This window comes from Coenobita brevimanus, chromosome 43 (genome assembly GCF_032717465.1).
Source record: "Coenobita brevimanus isolate Jiangsu-jjx chromosome 43, ASM3271746v2, whole genome shotgun sequence".
NCBI lineage: Eukaryota > Metazoa > Arthropoda > Malacostraca > Decapoda > Coenobitidae > Coenobita > Coenobita brevimanus.
The window spans coordinates 520,847-533,834 of record NC_136996.1 but is presented as its reverse complement, the minus strand read 5'-3'; the positions used below and the strand labels follow the sequence as shown (position 1 = coordinate 533,834).

The 12,988-nt window shown below is 42.0% G+C and overlaps 1 protein-coding gene across 1 annotated transcript; it reads right to left on the bottom strand.

Moving 5' to 3' along the window:
- Positions 1–240: 240 nt before the first annotated feature.
- Positions 241–6,253, bottom strand: LOC145397779 (uncharacterized). Its single transcript, XM_080270801.1, has 7 exons — positions 6,155–6,253; positions 5,342–5,515; positions 5,096–5,200; positions 3,237–3,854; positions 2,436–2,673; positions 1,721–1,821; positions 241–363 (listed from the first exon to the last, which is right to left on the bottom strand). Exons 1-7 carry the CDS (start codon positions 6,251–6,253, stop codon positions 241–243), a joined length of 1,458 nt encoding a protein of 485 aa, XP_080126927.1.
- Positions 6,254–12,988: the final 6,735 nt, after the last annotated feature.

Sequence of the window (12,988 nt, the reverse complement as noted above, 5' to 3'; positions counted from 1 at the left end):
TTTGTTGCAATAATATAAAAGAGGATGTTAAGGCACTCTGCGGACCAAATAGCTATGTTAAGAAATCTCCAAAGCCAAACAGAATACAACACTGAGACAAACAGGAGTCATATGCAAGCGATGATGTCAATATAGAATAAATAGCTAAGGAAGAGGTGTTAAGTAATCTCCAAAGCCACTAAAAATACTAGCTAAAACAGAATTAGTCATTTTCTCTCTTTGATGGAAAGACGCATCGGTTCACCAGGGCGACCCCAACGGCGGCGCCTCAGGACACCTCCCTTGGTCGGTAAATGCACGTCTGCAGGCCTCAGCTGTCCGTGTGACCAGAGGAACCAGCCAGCGATGTGTAGTACGGTCGATCTGAACATACACACACTCTTATTGGTATACTCTCTGAACACACACACACACACACACACACACACACACACACACACACACACACACACACACACACACATTATTCATACACTCTAATAATAATAATTTGGCCTAAAACTGACACATCTCCCTCTTGAAACTGAGCTGCAACAACAGATTAACACTAGAATATGTTGTTAGTCAGGAAAAAGTGCTATGGAGAGGATGTAGAGCCGCAGTATTGTCTTATTTTGCCATTAAAGTGCGTGGAACGGGACGAAAATCTGGACCAAAGTAAGGTGAAAGAATTACAGTAGTTACAAAAGGCAGATACAGACGGATCTTGAATTTGGCTCTGTCTGGAAGATGAAGGGAAATGAGACGTAGAGCGTTTGTTCTAATCTGACATGTATCCTTAACCCCTTTTAGTTCAGTTGACAGCCAAGTGTAGCTGATTTTACTAATAACCAAGGAGAATCATTCCTATCTTATAACTTAGGTTCATATAACTTCATGCAACCACGACTTGGTTTTCTAGTTGGCCCAGTTCCTTCAGGTGAAAGCGAATCGAATATAGTAAATGTTGTGGCAGAAACAAGCACTTTTATCAGCAAATTATGCTGTGCAAATGTAGCCCCCAAAGTCTTAATTTGTGCTGAAATGACCGTATTTATCATTAATAACCTTTTCATGCGATGCAGTTTCATGTTAATAGGGCTATTTTATGTGAATTACAGCTCACTCACACTGCTTATCGTTGTGAATGGCTCCAGGCAAGTATATGCAGTACCAACACTGTTCCCGTGCTGCTTCGAAGATAATAATAATAATAATAATAATAATAATAATAATAATAATGATAGTAATAATAATAATAATAATAATAATAATAATAATAATAATAATGATGATAATAATAATAATAATTAAAGGCCTCCCCAAGGTGGGAATCACACCAGTCGCAAGCCGATACATATCTAGAGCGACTCGGAATATGACCTTGACCTTGACCTACTTTCATCAATTTCGAATTCGTGATAGATTTTTTTTCCCTACTACACACCTGTAAAATTTTGTGATCACACAGACAGACAGACAGACAAACTGAAAACAATACCAGCTTCGCTATCGCGGCTGGTAATAGTAAAGGACGATCGTGGTTTAATTAAGAAATATCTCAACCGGATTCGTATCACTTTGTGACAAAAAAAGCGCGGAAATTGACTTCACAGATATTCAAATTCGATCCGTCAGTCTGGACAGTAAGAAAGCTGTTTTAATCGTTTGGAATGGAGAGAGAGAGAGAGAGAGAGAGAGAGAGAGAGATGCGTCACGTGAATCAAAGGCGTCACCTCACCTCATTGGGCTGCTTTAGACAGTCGAATCCGCCAAACTCACAGATGCGGTAGTGGTGCGAGAGTCCCACGTCAGAAGGAATGTTGTTCACACGCGCGGTGCCTGGGGGTAGGGGACAGGAACACTTATCAAATCTCCAGTACCATGGTGGTGATAACGAGACGATATCATAGCATGTTTGGGTCATGTATTATCACCTGATGGAACTGGGCCAATAACTTGAATATTAAGTCGTGTTTACTGTACTTGAAATTCGGATTTTTTGTTAAGAGGTAAGAATGAGTCTCCTTGGTAATTACAGATATCATGTTTTACTTGACAAAGATCCCTAACCACTTTCAGCTCAGGCGATGGTCAGATGTGCTCAGACTGGAGGGTTAATTTGACTAATAACCATAGAGACTTACTCAAAACAAGCTCATCGAATTTCATACAACAACGACAGTTTGGAAGGCTGATCTGAATAGTAACCAAGGAGACAAACATGCCTCGTCCAATTTTATACACCCACGATATAGGGTGTTGAAATTGTGAGTTATCCAGTCCCGTAAAGTGAGAGCAAACTGATTCTAGTGGTTGATTTGACTAGAAACCAAAGAGACTCACTTGTAACTACAGCTCATCGAAATTCATATAGCCACGACTTAGTTTTCAGGGTGTGAAAGTGACACAGTTCCGTCATATGAAAACACAGGGACTAAAGTGTTCATACTCACCCACGTGCTCCCACGCTTGATGATTGCCCACTTCTATCACCTTCTCTGGCCGCACCAGGTACTTGGATCTCTGGCCGTGTTTGTGAGGCTTGCTCAGTCTGCGGGTCTTGTACGCCGTTAACAGATAAGGCATGTACTCCTCCGGCCCGAATAGAGAGTAACCTAAGCCATTCTGGTCCGCGTACAGGCTATCGTGTACTGCTGTGTCGTTGTCCCAGTACAGGTAGAAAAACACATTCTGAAAAAAAATATATATAAAAAATAATCTCGTTCTAGCACTCAGCAGTCAAATGATAGATCTATAATTAAGTTTGATTATCCCTTGGAAAAGAGTGATTTTCCCTTTGTATAGTGCTTTTGCCCTAACCAGACGAATATTCCTCATCCTTTCAACTCAGTCGATGGCCGTGTTGTCAGATCAGACGGTTGATTTGACTATACTTCCTTTACACAAGCCTGGCCTGAAATTGCTATCTCTCCAACTTAAATGCTGCGATACTAATAAAAGACAATGATGCTAGTCACCAAAATATGCTATGGAAAGGATGTAGACCTACAGTACTGTCTTTTCTGCCACTGAGCTACTTGAAATAAGCTACGATAGAACGAAAATCTGGACCAAGTTAAGGTGAAACAACTATAGTAACCAGGCAGACTCCTCAATCCTGCTTCATAACTAAAGCCCAGTAGATTCCATTCAACCGCGACTTGGCTTTAAAGTTGTGGTAGTGACCCAGTTTCCTTTAGTGATAACAGACCGAGTATAATTGATATATGCGGGAACGAATATTTTGAACTCACCTGGAAGATATAAGCATTATATGGGGGGCCGTAAGAGTTAACAAGCTGCAGTAAATCGGAGTGTTTTCTGGGGATCAAGAATTCGTCCACATCCACCATGGCGGAGAGATGGTACCGGCCCACTGATCTCAGGTTACAGTCGTTCAGAGCTGCGAAAATGCCCTCTGTCCTTATTTCCTTCTGGGTTATGACCGGTAGACTCCAAGGCAGGATAGTAGCGAGTCCCTCTTTTCTGTAGTACCCCAATACCGCCTCTAAATTCTTGCCCATCGTGTGGTTGTAGAAAATGAACGCGTCCGCCCCGAGCAGGCGATAAAACTCGATGAATTCAACTAACCACACAGCTCTGTCGAAGTCGTAGTGGAAGGGCTTCACACATACGCTCATATTGCCCAGAATCTGCCTGTTTGAAAGATTCTGGACAGGTAGACTAGAATATATCGCAGGGTTTGAGTTGACAACAATGGCGACCCGTAGAGGTGTGGCTGAGGACTCTGGTAGTTGGCAAATGATGAAGCTGGCAGAGTAGGCGAGGCTCCAGTTCTCTTTGATGGGTTTTGTATGAGCTGTGACTCTCTCTGTCCTGTTGTTTGCCATATACACCTCACAGCCATCTACCTGTGCAAAAAATAAAAATAAATAAATAAATAAATAAAATCCTTAGGTGAGAAAAGAGACTGGGATGATGATGATGATGATGATGATGATGATGATGATGAAAAAGCACGCAAAATTTTTTTCTGACAACTATGCACCTGTAGGGGGAAAAAATTATCTACTTAATCTTTTCAAAACGATGACATATTTTCATAACTATTTATATATTTCTACCTTCCCCCCTCAAAAAAAAAAAAAAAAAAAAAAAAGGGAACTCCTTGTACAGAAAGGTGTATTTTTCACAGGTCTTTTTCACACAACTCTTAATTTTAAACAGTCATCGACGGCCTATATATATATATATTTTTTTTCACATTAACCCTTTCAGTCTGAGGCAATTATTTTATTCATGCTGCCTCCAGGTGACCCTGTTCATCTCAGGATATTTTCTGGACCACAAGAGCCAGACATTAAGTTCTTTAATAACTTCACTACGACCAATTTGCCGTAAGCTGAAAATAACTGTCTGGCAGTCACAAGAACGTAAGATAAAAAGACGATCTCTGGAAAGGATTAATTTTGTACGGAGACGAATCATGAATGTTCGAATCGCTCAAGAAAATGGCTGCATGACTATCAAATGCGATCTAAGAAGGACAGGCTATACAATACATTACATACCATGGGCTGTATTATTTTTTCAGTTAAGAGTCTCCATAGTATCTCCTCCTTGCCCATTTTTCTGCTACAGTATTTTCTTGTATGTTTACTTATGCAGTGGCTGAAGATAATACCGTACATGTTCCTTGGCGTTAGGTAGAGAGACAGACAGATGAATGGAGAAGTGAGGGAGCATTGTGGTGTTGATGTGGATGTGACTGAAAGCACTGAGCGAAATACTCTGAGATGGTCTGGCTAGAATATATGTAAGTAAGGTGAAGAGGGAAAGGGAGGAGGGAAACGCAGATGATATGGAGGGACGGAGTGGAGAGATACATGAGAGAAGTTAGAGGAAGGACAGCCAAATAGCGGAGGACAAGTTGACATGGCATCGATTTGTTTGTGGCCGCCCTTTACGGTATTAAGGCATCTGGCAATGGATAGACAGATAGATATATAATATAGATAGATAAAGCCACTGAACTCCATGAACAGACAACAGAATATTTAACTGTACCGTGGCAAATCAAAATCTAGGGGAAGAGTGCCAGAAAGTCTCTTAACCTGATAAAAAATACACGTCTTAATGGATGCAGCCTCACCTTGATCTTCTTCTTTGTGATGGCGATGATTCTGATGACCGCCTCCTTATTCCGATTGTCCAGGTAGGCGGCATACACGAAGAACTTCCTACCCGAACCCTCCACCTGGCGTAGAGAAAGATGGTTAGTGTGTGTGTGTGTGTGTGTGTGTGTGTGTGTGTATGTGTGTGTGTGTGTTAATCTGATCTGATCGTATAAGCTAATCCAACCAAAAATCTGGGCCAGGTTAAGGTAAAAGGACTGTACCTCCAGCCAGTCTGCAGGGGGGCCAAGAGTCAGGTCCCTAGTGGAGAGTTCTGGAAAGTCTCTGAACGGCGGCGCCACATCGAACCTGACGTGGAAGTCTTGTGGCTGTTGTTGTTGTTGTTGTGAATCAGTTTGGTGCTCTCGGGTATTTCTGCTTTCGGCTCCGTCCGGTGCCTGTAGGAAAGATTACATTTTAAATTAGTTTCCTCTGAAATGTTTCCCAGTTTACGCTTTAGTTTACTTTGAAATGCTTCTTAGTGCACGTTTTAGTTTACTCTGAAACGTCTCTTAACGGATCCCCACACAGATCTTGACGGGAAAGTGTTTTGGTCGTTGTTGTGGACTGGATTGGTGCTCTGGGGTGTTTCTGCTCTAAGCGCCGTCTGATATCTGTGCAACGATTTTCCTCTGAGTATACAGAATCTCCCAGGAGCAAATTGGTATATGAATACTATATCAAATCCCTTCTAAAGAGAATAAAATCATCAGGAGACACCAGGAATAAAATAAAATGTCAAAAAAACTGAAGTGCTTGATGGGAAGATGGTGTGGGTTGTATTAGGTATTTGGTATCTGGTATCTGGCGTTTCGTGTCTGGTATCTGGTATATGGAACCTGGAATTTGGTATCTGGTATCTGTTGGGAATACTAGTGGTGAAGGAGAGGACTGGGGAGGAGGGGAGTTGAGGGAAGTTGGTGCATCCGGCCAGGTCCTACATCTGGGTGTACTGGGGCCACCGAGTGAAGGGGTCCCTCTCCAGCGGCCGTAATGATGCGACATGGTATATCTGAAGGCAACTGTGTCTAACTTGCCTTATTAGTGATGATGTGGAGAGTCAGCAGCATCAGACTCACACCGACCAGCAGTGGGCGAAGGGAGGAACGCAACCACAGCCGCCATACCACTCGCATGCTGGAAAAATAACGAAGAATGAAAAAGAAGGAGGGGCAGGAGGAGGAGGAGAAGAAGAAGAAGAGGAAGAGGAGGAGGAGGAGGAGGAGGAGGAGGTAATAATACTGCATTAAGAAGAAGGAGGAGGAGGAAAAAGAAATAATATTAAGAAGAAGGAGGAGGAGGAAGAGGATTAGGATTAAGATTAAGACGAGGAGGAGGAGGACTGATGATGATGATGATGATGATGATGATGATTAATGCTTATCGACAGCACGAATATTTCATGGCCGTATTCTTAGTCACTATGGAGGTCCCGCAACACGTTTTACTTAGCGAATTATTCTGTACATTACACCTCAGTATTATCTTGTCTCTCTTCATAACCCACGCTCCTTCACGCATTCATCTTCAGTATATTTTCATCTGGTACATATCTCTAACCCCTTTAAGCCCAGTTCATGGCCAAATGTAGTCAGACTGGAAATTGGTCTGACTAGTTATCAAGGAGACTCATTCCTACCTCATAACAGAGGGCCGTGTGGAGAGGATGGAGAATGAGAGACTGACCAGAAGAGTGAATGTGAGTGAGGTAGAGAGAGAGAGGAGGAGGGGGAGAAGGTGACCAAGGATGAGATGGGGGGATGAAATGGAAAAACATGAAAGAGGGGGATGTGAGCTGGAGGGAGGGCAGACAAATAACAGAGTACCGGGTGACGTGGAGGTGATTTGTCTGTGGCCACCCCTTACGAGATGAAAGCGTCTGTCAATAGATAAGAATGGACTCACTTATTGTTGTTTGACCTTAACTTGACCCAGATTTTCCTCCTTTTACAGCGTATTTCACGTAGTTCAGTGACAAAATAAGACAATGGTTCTGCATTCTCTCCATAGCACTTCTTCGTGACTAGCACCATGTTCTAGTGTTATCTAACTGTTACATCTCAGCAAGCAAGGTGGAGAGGTGCCAAATTTAGACCAAGTTAAAGTAAAGGGGAATACAGGAAGGAGTTAATTATTAGATCTAACAGCTACAGTTCGGTAAGTCTCTCATATGCTGAATAAAACCGTCTGAAGGATTTAAGATATCAACGGACTGAAGTGATCAGCTACCAATGTTGCAACAAAACTGTGCGAGAATGAAAGATAATAGGGTAAGAGAGAAACTCTGTGTGTGTGTGTGTGTGTGTGTGTGTGTGTGTGTGTGTGTGTGTATGTGCGCGCGTGGGAGGTACAGGTTGAGATAAATGCCACGGTGTATAAACTCCAATCATTATGAAGATTACAGGCCTGACGAAGACCTGTGAACTGTGAAGCCAGAGTTATACAAGCAAAATTTATCTTTCATTATGTACTTTCTACTGCTGTTACATCTAAACAGTTCATGTAACACCTTCGATCAGCGTACTATGTTATTTTGTACTTCATGTTACTGTTACATAAAAATCTATCTACCGGTATCTAGCTATCTGTCTCTCTATATTTTTTTCTCACTCTAACTTGATCCAGATTTTCGTCCTTTTGCAGCTTATTTCACGTAGCTCAGTGGCAGAAAAAGACAATACTACGGCGCTACTTCCTTGCCAGAGCACTTCTTCTTGACTACCTTTATATTCTAACGTTTATTGTCGCAACGTAGGTTTCAAAATTGAGAGATGGCAATTTTAGGCCAAGTTAGAGTAAGATGAACATGGCATACTTACCAACATCTCATTTTTCCAGCTTACTGTCGACGAAATCTTGTCAACTGGTTTCTGTGCTCAGTTAGTTTACGAAAGATAGGTTATTTGCACCACCGTAAACAAGTCACTCTTATTCGCACCTAAAACTGATAGGGGGATTCTAGGTAGCATAGAATTCTTCGTAGCACCCCTTCCTTAGCGATTCGTGCAGCATACTTCACCTGCGTATTCTCCTGTATATGGTACTGAGGTGAACAATGGCCCGTATTCTCGTCCGTTAAGGAAGCTCCCTAACACCTTTTCCTAGGCAATTTATTTTGTTTATTTCACCTTTCTATCCTCGTTTGTGTTATATAAATCCCTCTGATGTCACCATACTCTGCATAATAACGTACAAAAGGGCATTAACTAACTCTATCCAAAAATACATCACTACAGAAGAGGTGCCCGACGAGAATACGGGCCACTATCGATGAACACAAAGAGTAGAATACCCGAGAATGTTAAGGGGGCAATGGGGAAAATAAATCGCTAAGAAAAGGATGTTACGGAGCGCCCCACAACGCGGAGCTGAGTCTCACACGAAGCGAAGAGCAACTGACCAAACATCATCAGCACCTCCCAGTGTGGCTATCAGTGCTGGCCCACATCTGTCTGTAGAGCTCATTATGATATTCATTTACTGTTGGCTGATGGACCCTACGGCGGCACAACTCTTATCTGTTCTGCTGTATCTCCATATCTCTCTACTCACCCTCCCTCTCTCTCTCACTCTCACCCCCCCCCCTCCCTCTCTCTCTCTCTCTCTCTCTCTCTGAGATTACACTGGGCTCATTCCTATTAGTTTTTTTTTTAAATCAGACAAAGAGACAGACAGACAGGCAGACAGACAGACACAGGCAGGTAGACAGACAGAAAGGGAGGTATGCAAGCAGGCAGGCAGACAGACACAGGCAGGTAGACAGACAGACAGGTAGGTATGCAACCAGGCAGGCAGACAGCGGTGAAAATTAAACAGATGGTGACAGATAAGGATGATGGATGAGAAGACAAAGTGGGAAGAATAATCAGATAAGGAAATAAGTGAAAAACTAAAGCTGGTGGATTGTAAGTGGCTCTGACGATTTCGTGACATCTCTTTCATAGCGATTTAGTCTGCTGGAAAAAAAAAAAAAATCTCTTACTGGTAACAAGAATGGAGTATAAAATGCATCATCGTTGTGAAGGGATTGATTTAAAAAAATTACCTGTTGGAGATGTAGTATGAGGAGTTGCTTGCTGCTCTCTATGTTCCTGTACGTCTGCCAGCCCTCACACCCCACCCCAGCCTCTCACTCCACTCCTCACTCCCTCCCATCACCCTCCTGCAAATAGCAATGTTAAGATGAATGAGTTATGCCCACATTTTATTGTCATTATTATTATTAGCAGTATTAGTAGTAGCAGTAATAGTAGTAGCAGTAGCAGAAGTAGTAGTAGTAGTAGTAGTAATTGTAGCAGTATTAGTAGTGGTGATAGTAGTATAGTAGTAATAGTAGTAGTAGTAGTAGTGGTAGTACTAGTAGTTGTAGTAGTAGTAGTTGTAGTAGTAGTAGTAGTAATAGTAGTAGTAGCAGTAGCAGTAGTAGCAGTAGTATATATATATATATATATATATATATATATATATATATATATATAGTACTTTTTTCCTTTTACAGCATATTTCACGTAGCTTAGTGGCGGAAAATGACAATATTACTGTTTTCCATCCTTTCCATGACACATTTTCGTAACCAGCATCAAACTCTACTTTTATTCCCTTGTCACAGCTTAGCATTCAAGACGGAGAGATGGCAATTTTAGGCCAAGCTAGGGTAAAAACAATATACGGTAGTCAAATCAACCCCCAGTCTGAATACACCTGATCATAATTAACATACAAGAGACTATGCAGGTAAAACAAGTAAATTAAATCGCTAAGATTCACGTGCAACGAATCCCTACACCACCCTGAATACGACCCAAGGTAACCTAATATTGATAAGGTCGTTGATAACACATCTAATATTTGTCTTGCTTATCAGGCCAATATAGCAAAGTTTATGACGTCCATCAGAAAGTGACAGCTGACAATATTATCTGTTTATCTGTCTGTCTGTTGATCTATTTATCTATCTATCTATCTGTCTGTCTATCTATCTATCTATATATCTATCTACCTATGTCTATCTGTCTATCTGTCAATCTGTCAATATGTCTGCCTCTGCCTGTGCATCCATGTACGGTATATGTCTGTCTGCCTAAGTATCTATCTATTTATCTATCTATGTCTATATATCTGGCTATCTATCTGTCTGTCTGCCTATGTGGGGGTGACTGTGGCAGTGAGAGTAGGAAATGAGTAAGTGATGCAGGTATATACTGATAACACTGATTTTCTTCCCTTAATGTTTCCCTTCCCTGTCTTTAATATTTCCCTTCCATGTCTTTAATTTTTCCCTTAATTTTTTCCTTCTATGTCCCTTTTTTTCCTTGGTTTTCTCCCTCCCTGTCCTGAATTCGTTGCAAAGAACTACGATACGGCATATCAGTTCACTCCCCCACGCCCTACTTCGCCTCTACCAGCACTACCTTCGGGAACTGGCAGGCTGTAGGCTGAAACCTTAAATTTGTCTATCTGTCTGTCTTTCTGTCTATCTATCCATCTGTCTATCTGTTTTTGTCTGTCTGTCTGTCTGTATGCCTATCTATCTGTCTGGCTATCTATCCATCCATCCATCTATCTATCTGTCTGTCTGTCTGTCTACCTGCCTCTGTCTGCCTACTTCTTCCTTACTCGCTTATTTTGTGTTTGTTACCTCGTTATATTTTTGCATTTATTTTTTCACAGTCTACGTTAATATAAAAGTTTGAAATAACATGCAAAAAACGATATAAAGAAATGCATAAATAAACTAGCAAATACATAAATAAATAACAGTGACGTCCTTCAACAGCGCTCTGGGCATCGTGTTATAGGGTTTCCTCAGTCTGCTGGTGTGGGCGGATCCGCGTGCCCGTGGGAGTGGCTTACGCAGGGATACAGTATATAAATGATGCAGAGTAGATGCTGATGATGCTGACCGAGCCGTCTCCAGAGCACAAGAGAAGTCACCCAGCATAGCATTACACAGCATACGAACCATACTGTATATCGTTAAGGAAGAGGTGCTAGACACACACACACACACACACACACACACACACACACACACACACACACACACACACACACACAAAGTCGAACAGCATAGCATTATACAGCATACGAACCATACTGTATATCGTTAAGGAAGAGGTGCTAGACACACACACACACACACACACAGGTGCCGATAAGAGCGGCGATAAGATTGTGAGACATGCGTGCTATCAACCAAGGTCGGATTTAGGGAGAAACTAGAACGAAGAACATGTTATTTCACCAACAAAAGCCTCAGAGCAACTTACTGATGAAATCCTTCCTTATTACCAAGTTTTATTTTCACCATTTTTCACCAATAAACTTTTTCACGAGCATATTCTTTTTCATCAACAAAATATTTCACCTCTTTTTTCACCGACAAAAATTTTCACCCACCAAAATATTCATCGTTTTTTTTTCCTTCACCGCCAAAAAATTATAATTCCTGAAGCCTGGTGACGTATTTATAGCCGCTGAGCATTTCTAAGGGCGGCTTCTTCCGTCTGACTCTCATTAACGATTTCCGAACGCCAAGTGCTTCACTCCCATTAACTTGACAGACTTAAACAATGCCACACCACACAGCACAGCACGCCATAGCACAGCATAGCACATCACATCATAGCACACTACACCACACCACACAACACAGCACAGCAAGCACATCACAACACTCAACTCCACACAAGACAACACAACACTACACAGCACACCACACCAAATCATCCTCCCCACACCAAACCAAATCACCCTCACACACCACACTACACCACACCACGCCACACCAAATCACCCTCCCACACCATACCACACCACACCACACCACACCACATTCAATCACCCTTCCAGAACTGACCACACAAACCACCATTAACTTTGGCTATGTTACTCTGATTATATTAACTTTGTCCATTCAGTTTTGATTTTATTAATTCTGATCGCATCCTTGTAGGTGGTCAACTTATACCATCCCTCTTCACACGGTGTATTATCCACGCCTCGCCCTGCCATCTGACACCAGGACCCGTAACTACGCTTTGTATGTGTGTGTGTATGTGTGTAGGTATGCATGTTTGTGTTTACATATGTGTGTGTATGTAGGTATGAATGTGTGTTGGTATGTATGTATGTGTGTATATATGTGTGTAGGTATGTGTGTATGTACGTATGTATGTATGTAGTGTATGTAATTTCAGTATATGTGTGTAAGTGGTGTATGAATGTATGTATGTATATATGTATGGGGCTAACCATATACAAAAGTTCTAAATACTGTAGAGTGGAATATGTGGATTTCGTCAACTCCCCTCATCTCATTCCACTCTCTCTCTCTCTCTCTCTCTCTCTCTCTCTCTCTCTCTCTCTCTCTCTCTCTCTCCATATTTATACAGCCATTGGATATACTTTTCTTATTGCCAGCGAGAATATAACCCTTCTATAGCGCGTTTATTTTCACCTGATGGAGCTGGACCACTTTCAGAGCCTGATTACTTATTCGTGGCTGCATGAATGAGTCTTCTTGGTTACTAGTCAAATCTTCCCTCCAGTCTGACTGCACTAGCCAAACAACCGCTCTGAAGGAATCTTCGTGAGGTGAAAGCAGCAGCAGTAGTAGTAGTAGTAGTAGCAGTAGTGGCGGTAACAGTACATGTAGTAGTAGAAGTAACAGCAGTGGTGTAGTGGTAGTGGTGGCGGTAGTAGTAGTAGGAGTAGGAGTTTTAGTGTTTGTAATGGTGGGCTCACGTGAATGTCAGCCCAGGGGACAGTAGACTGAAGTTGCCCTCCTACTGCAGTCCACTAACCTTCTCTCGGGGGACAGGAAGGGATCAGAGGGACGTTTGTGCAACTTGGCAGCTCCAACACTGAGT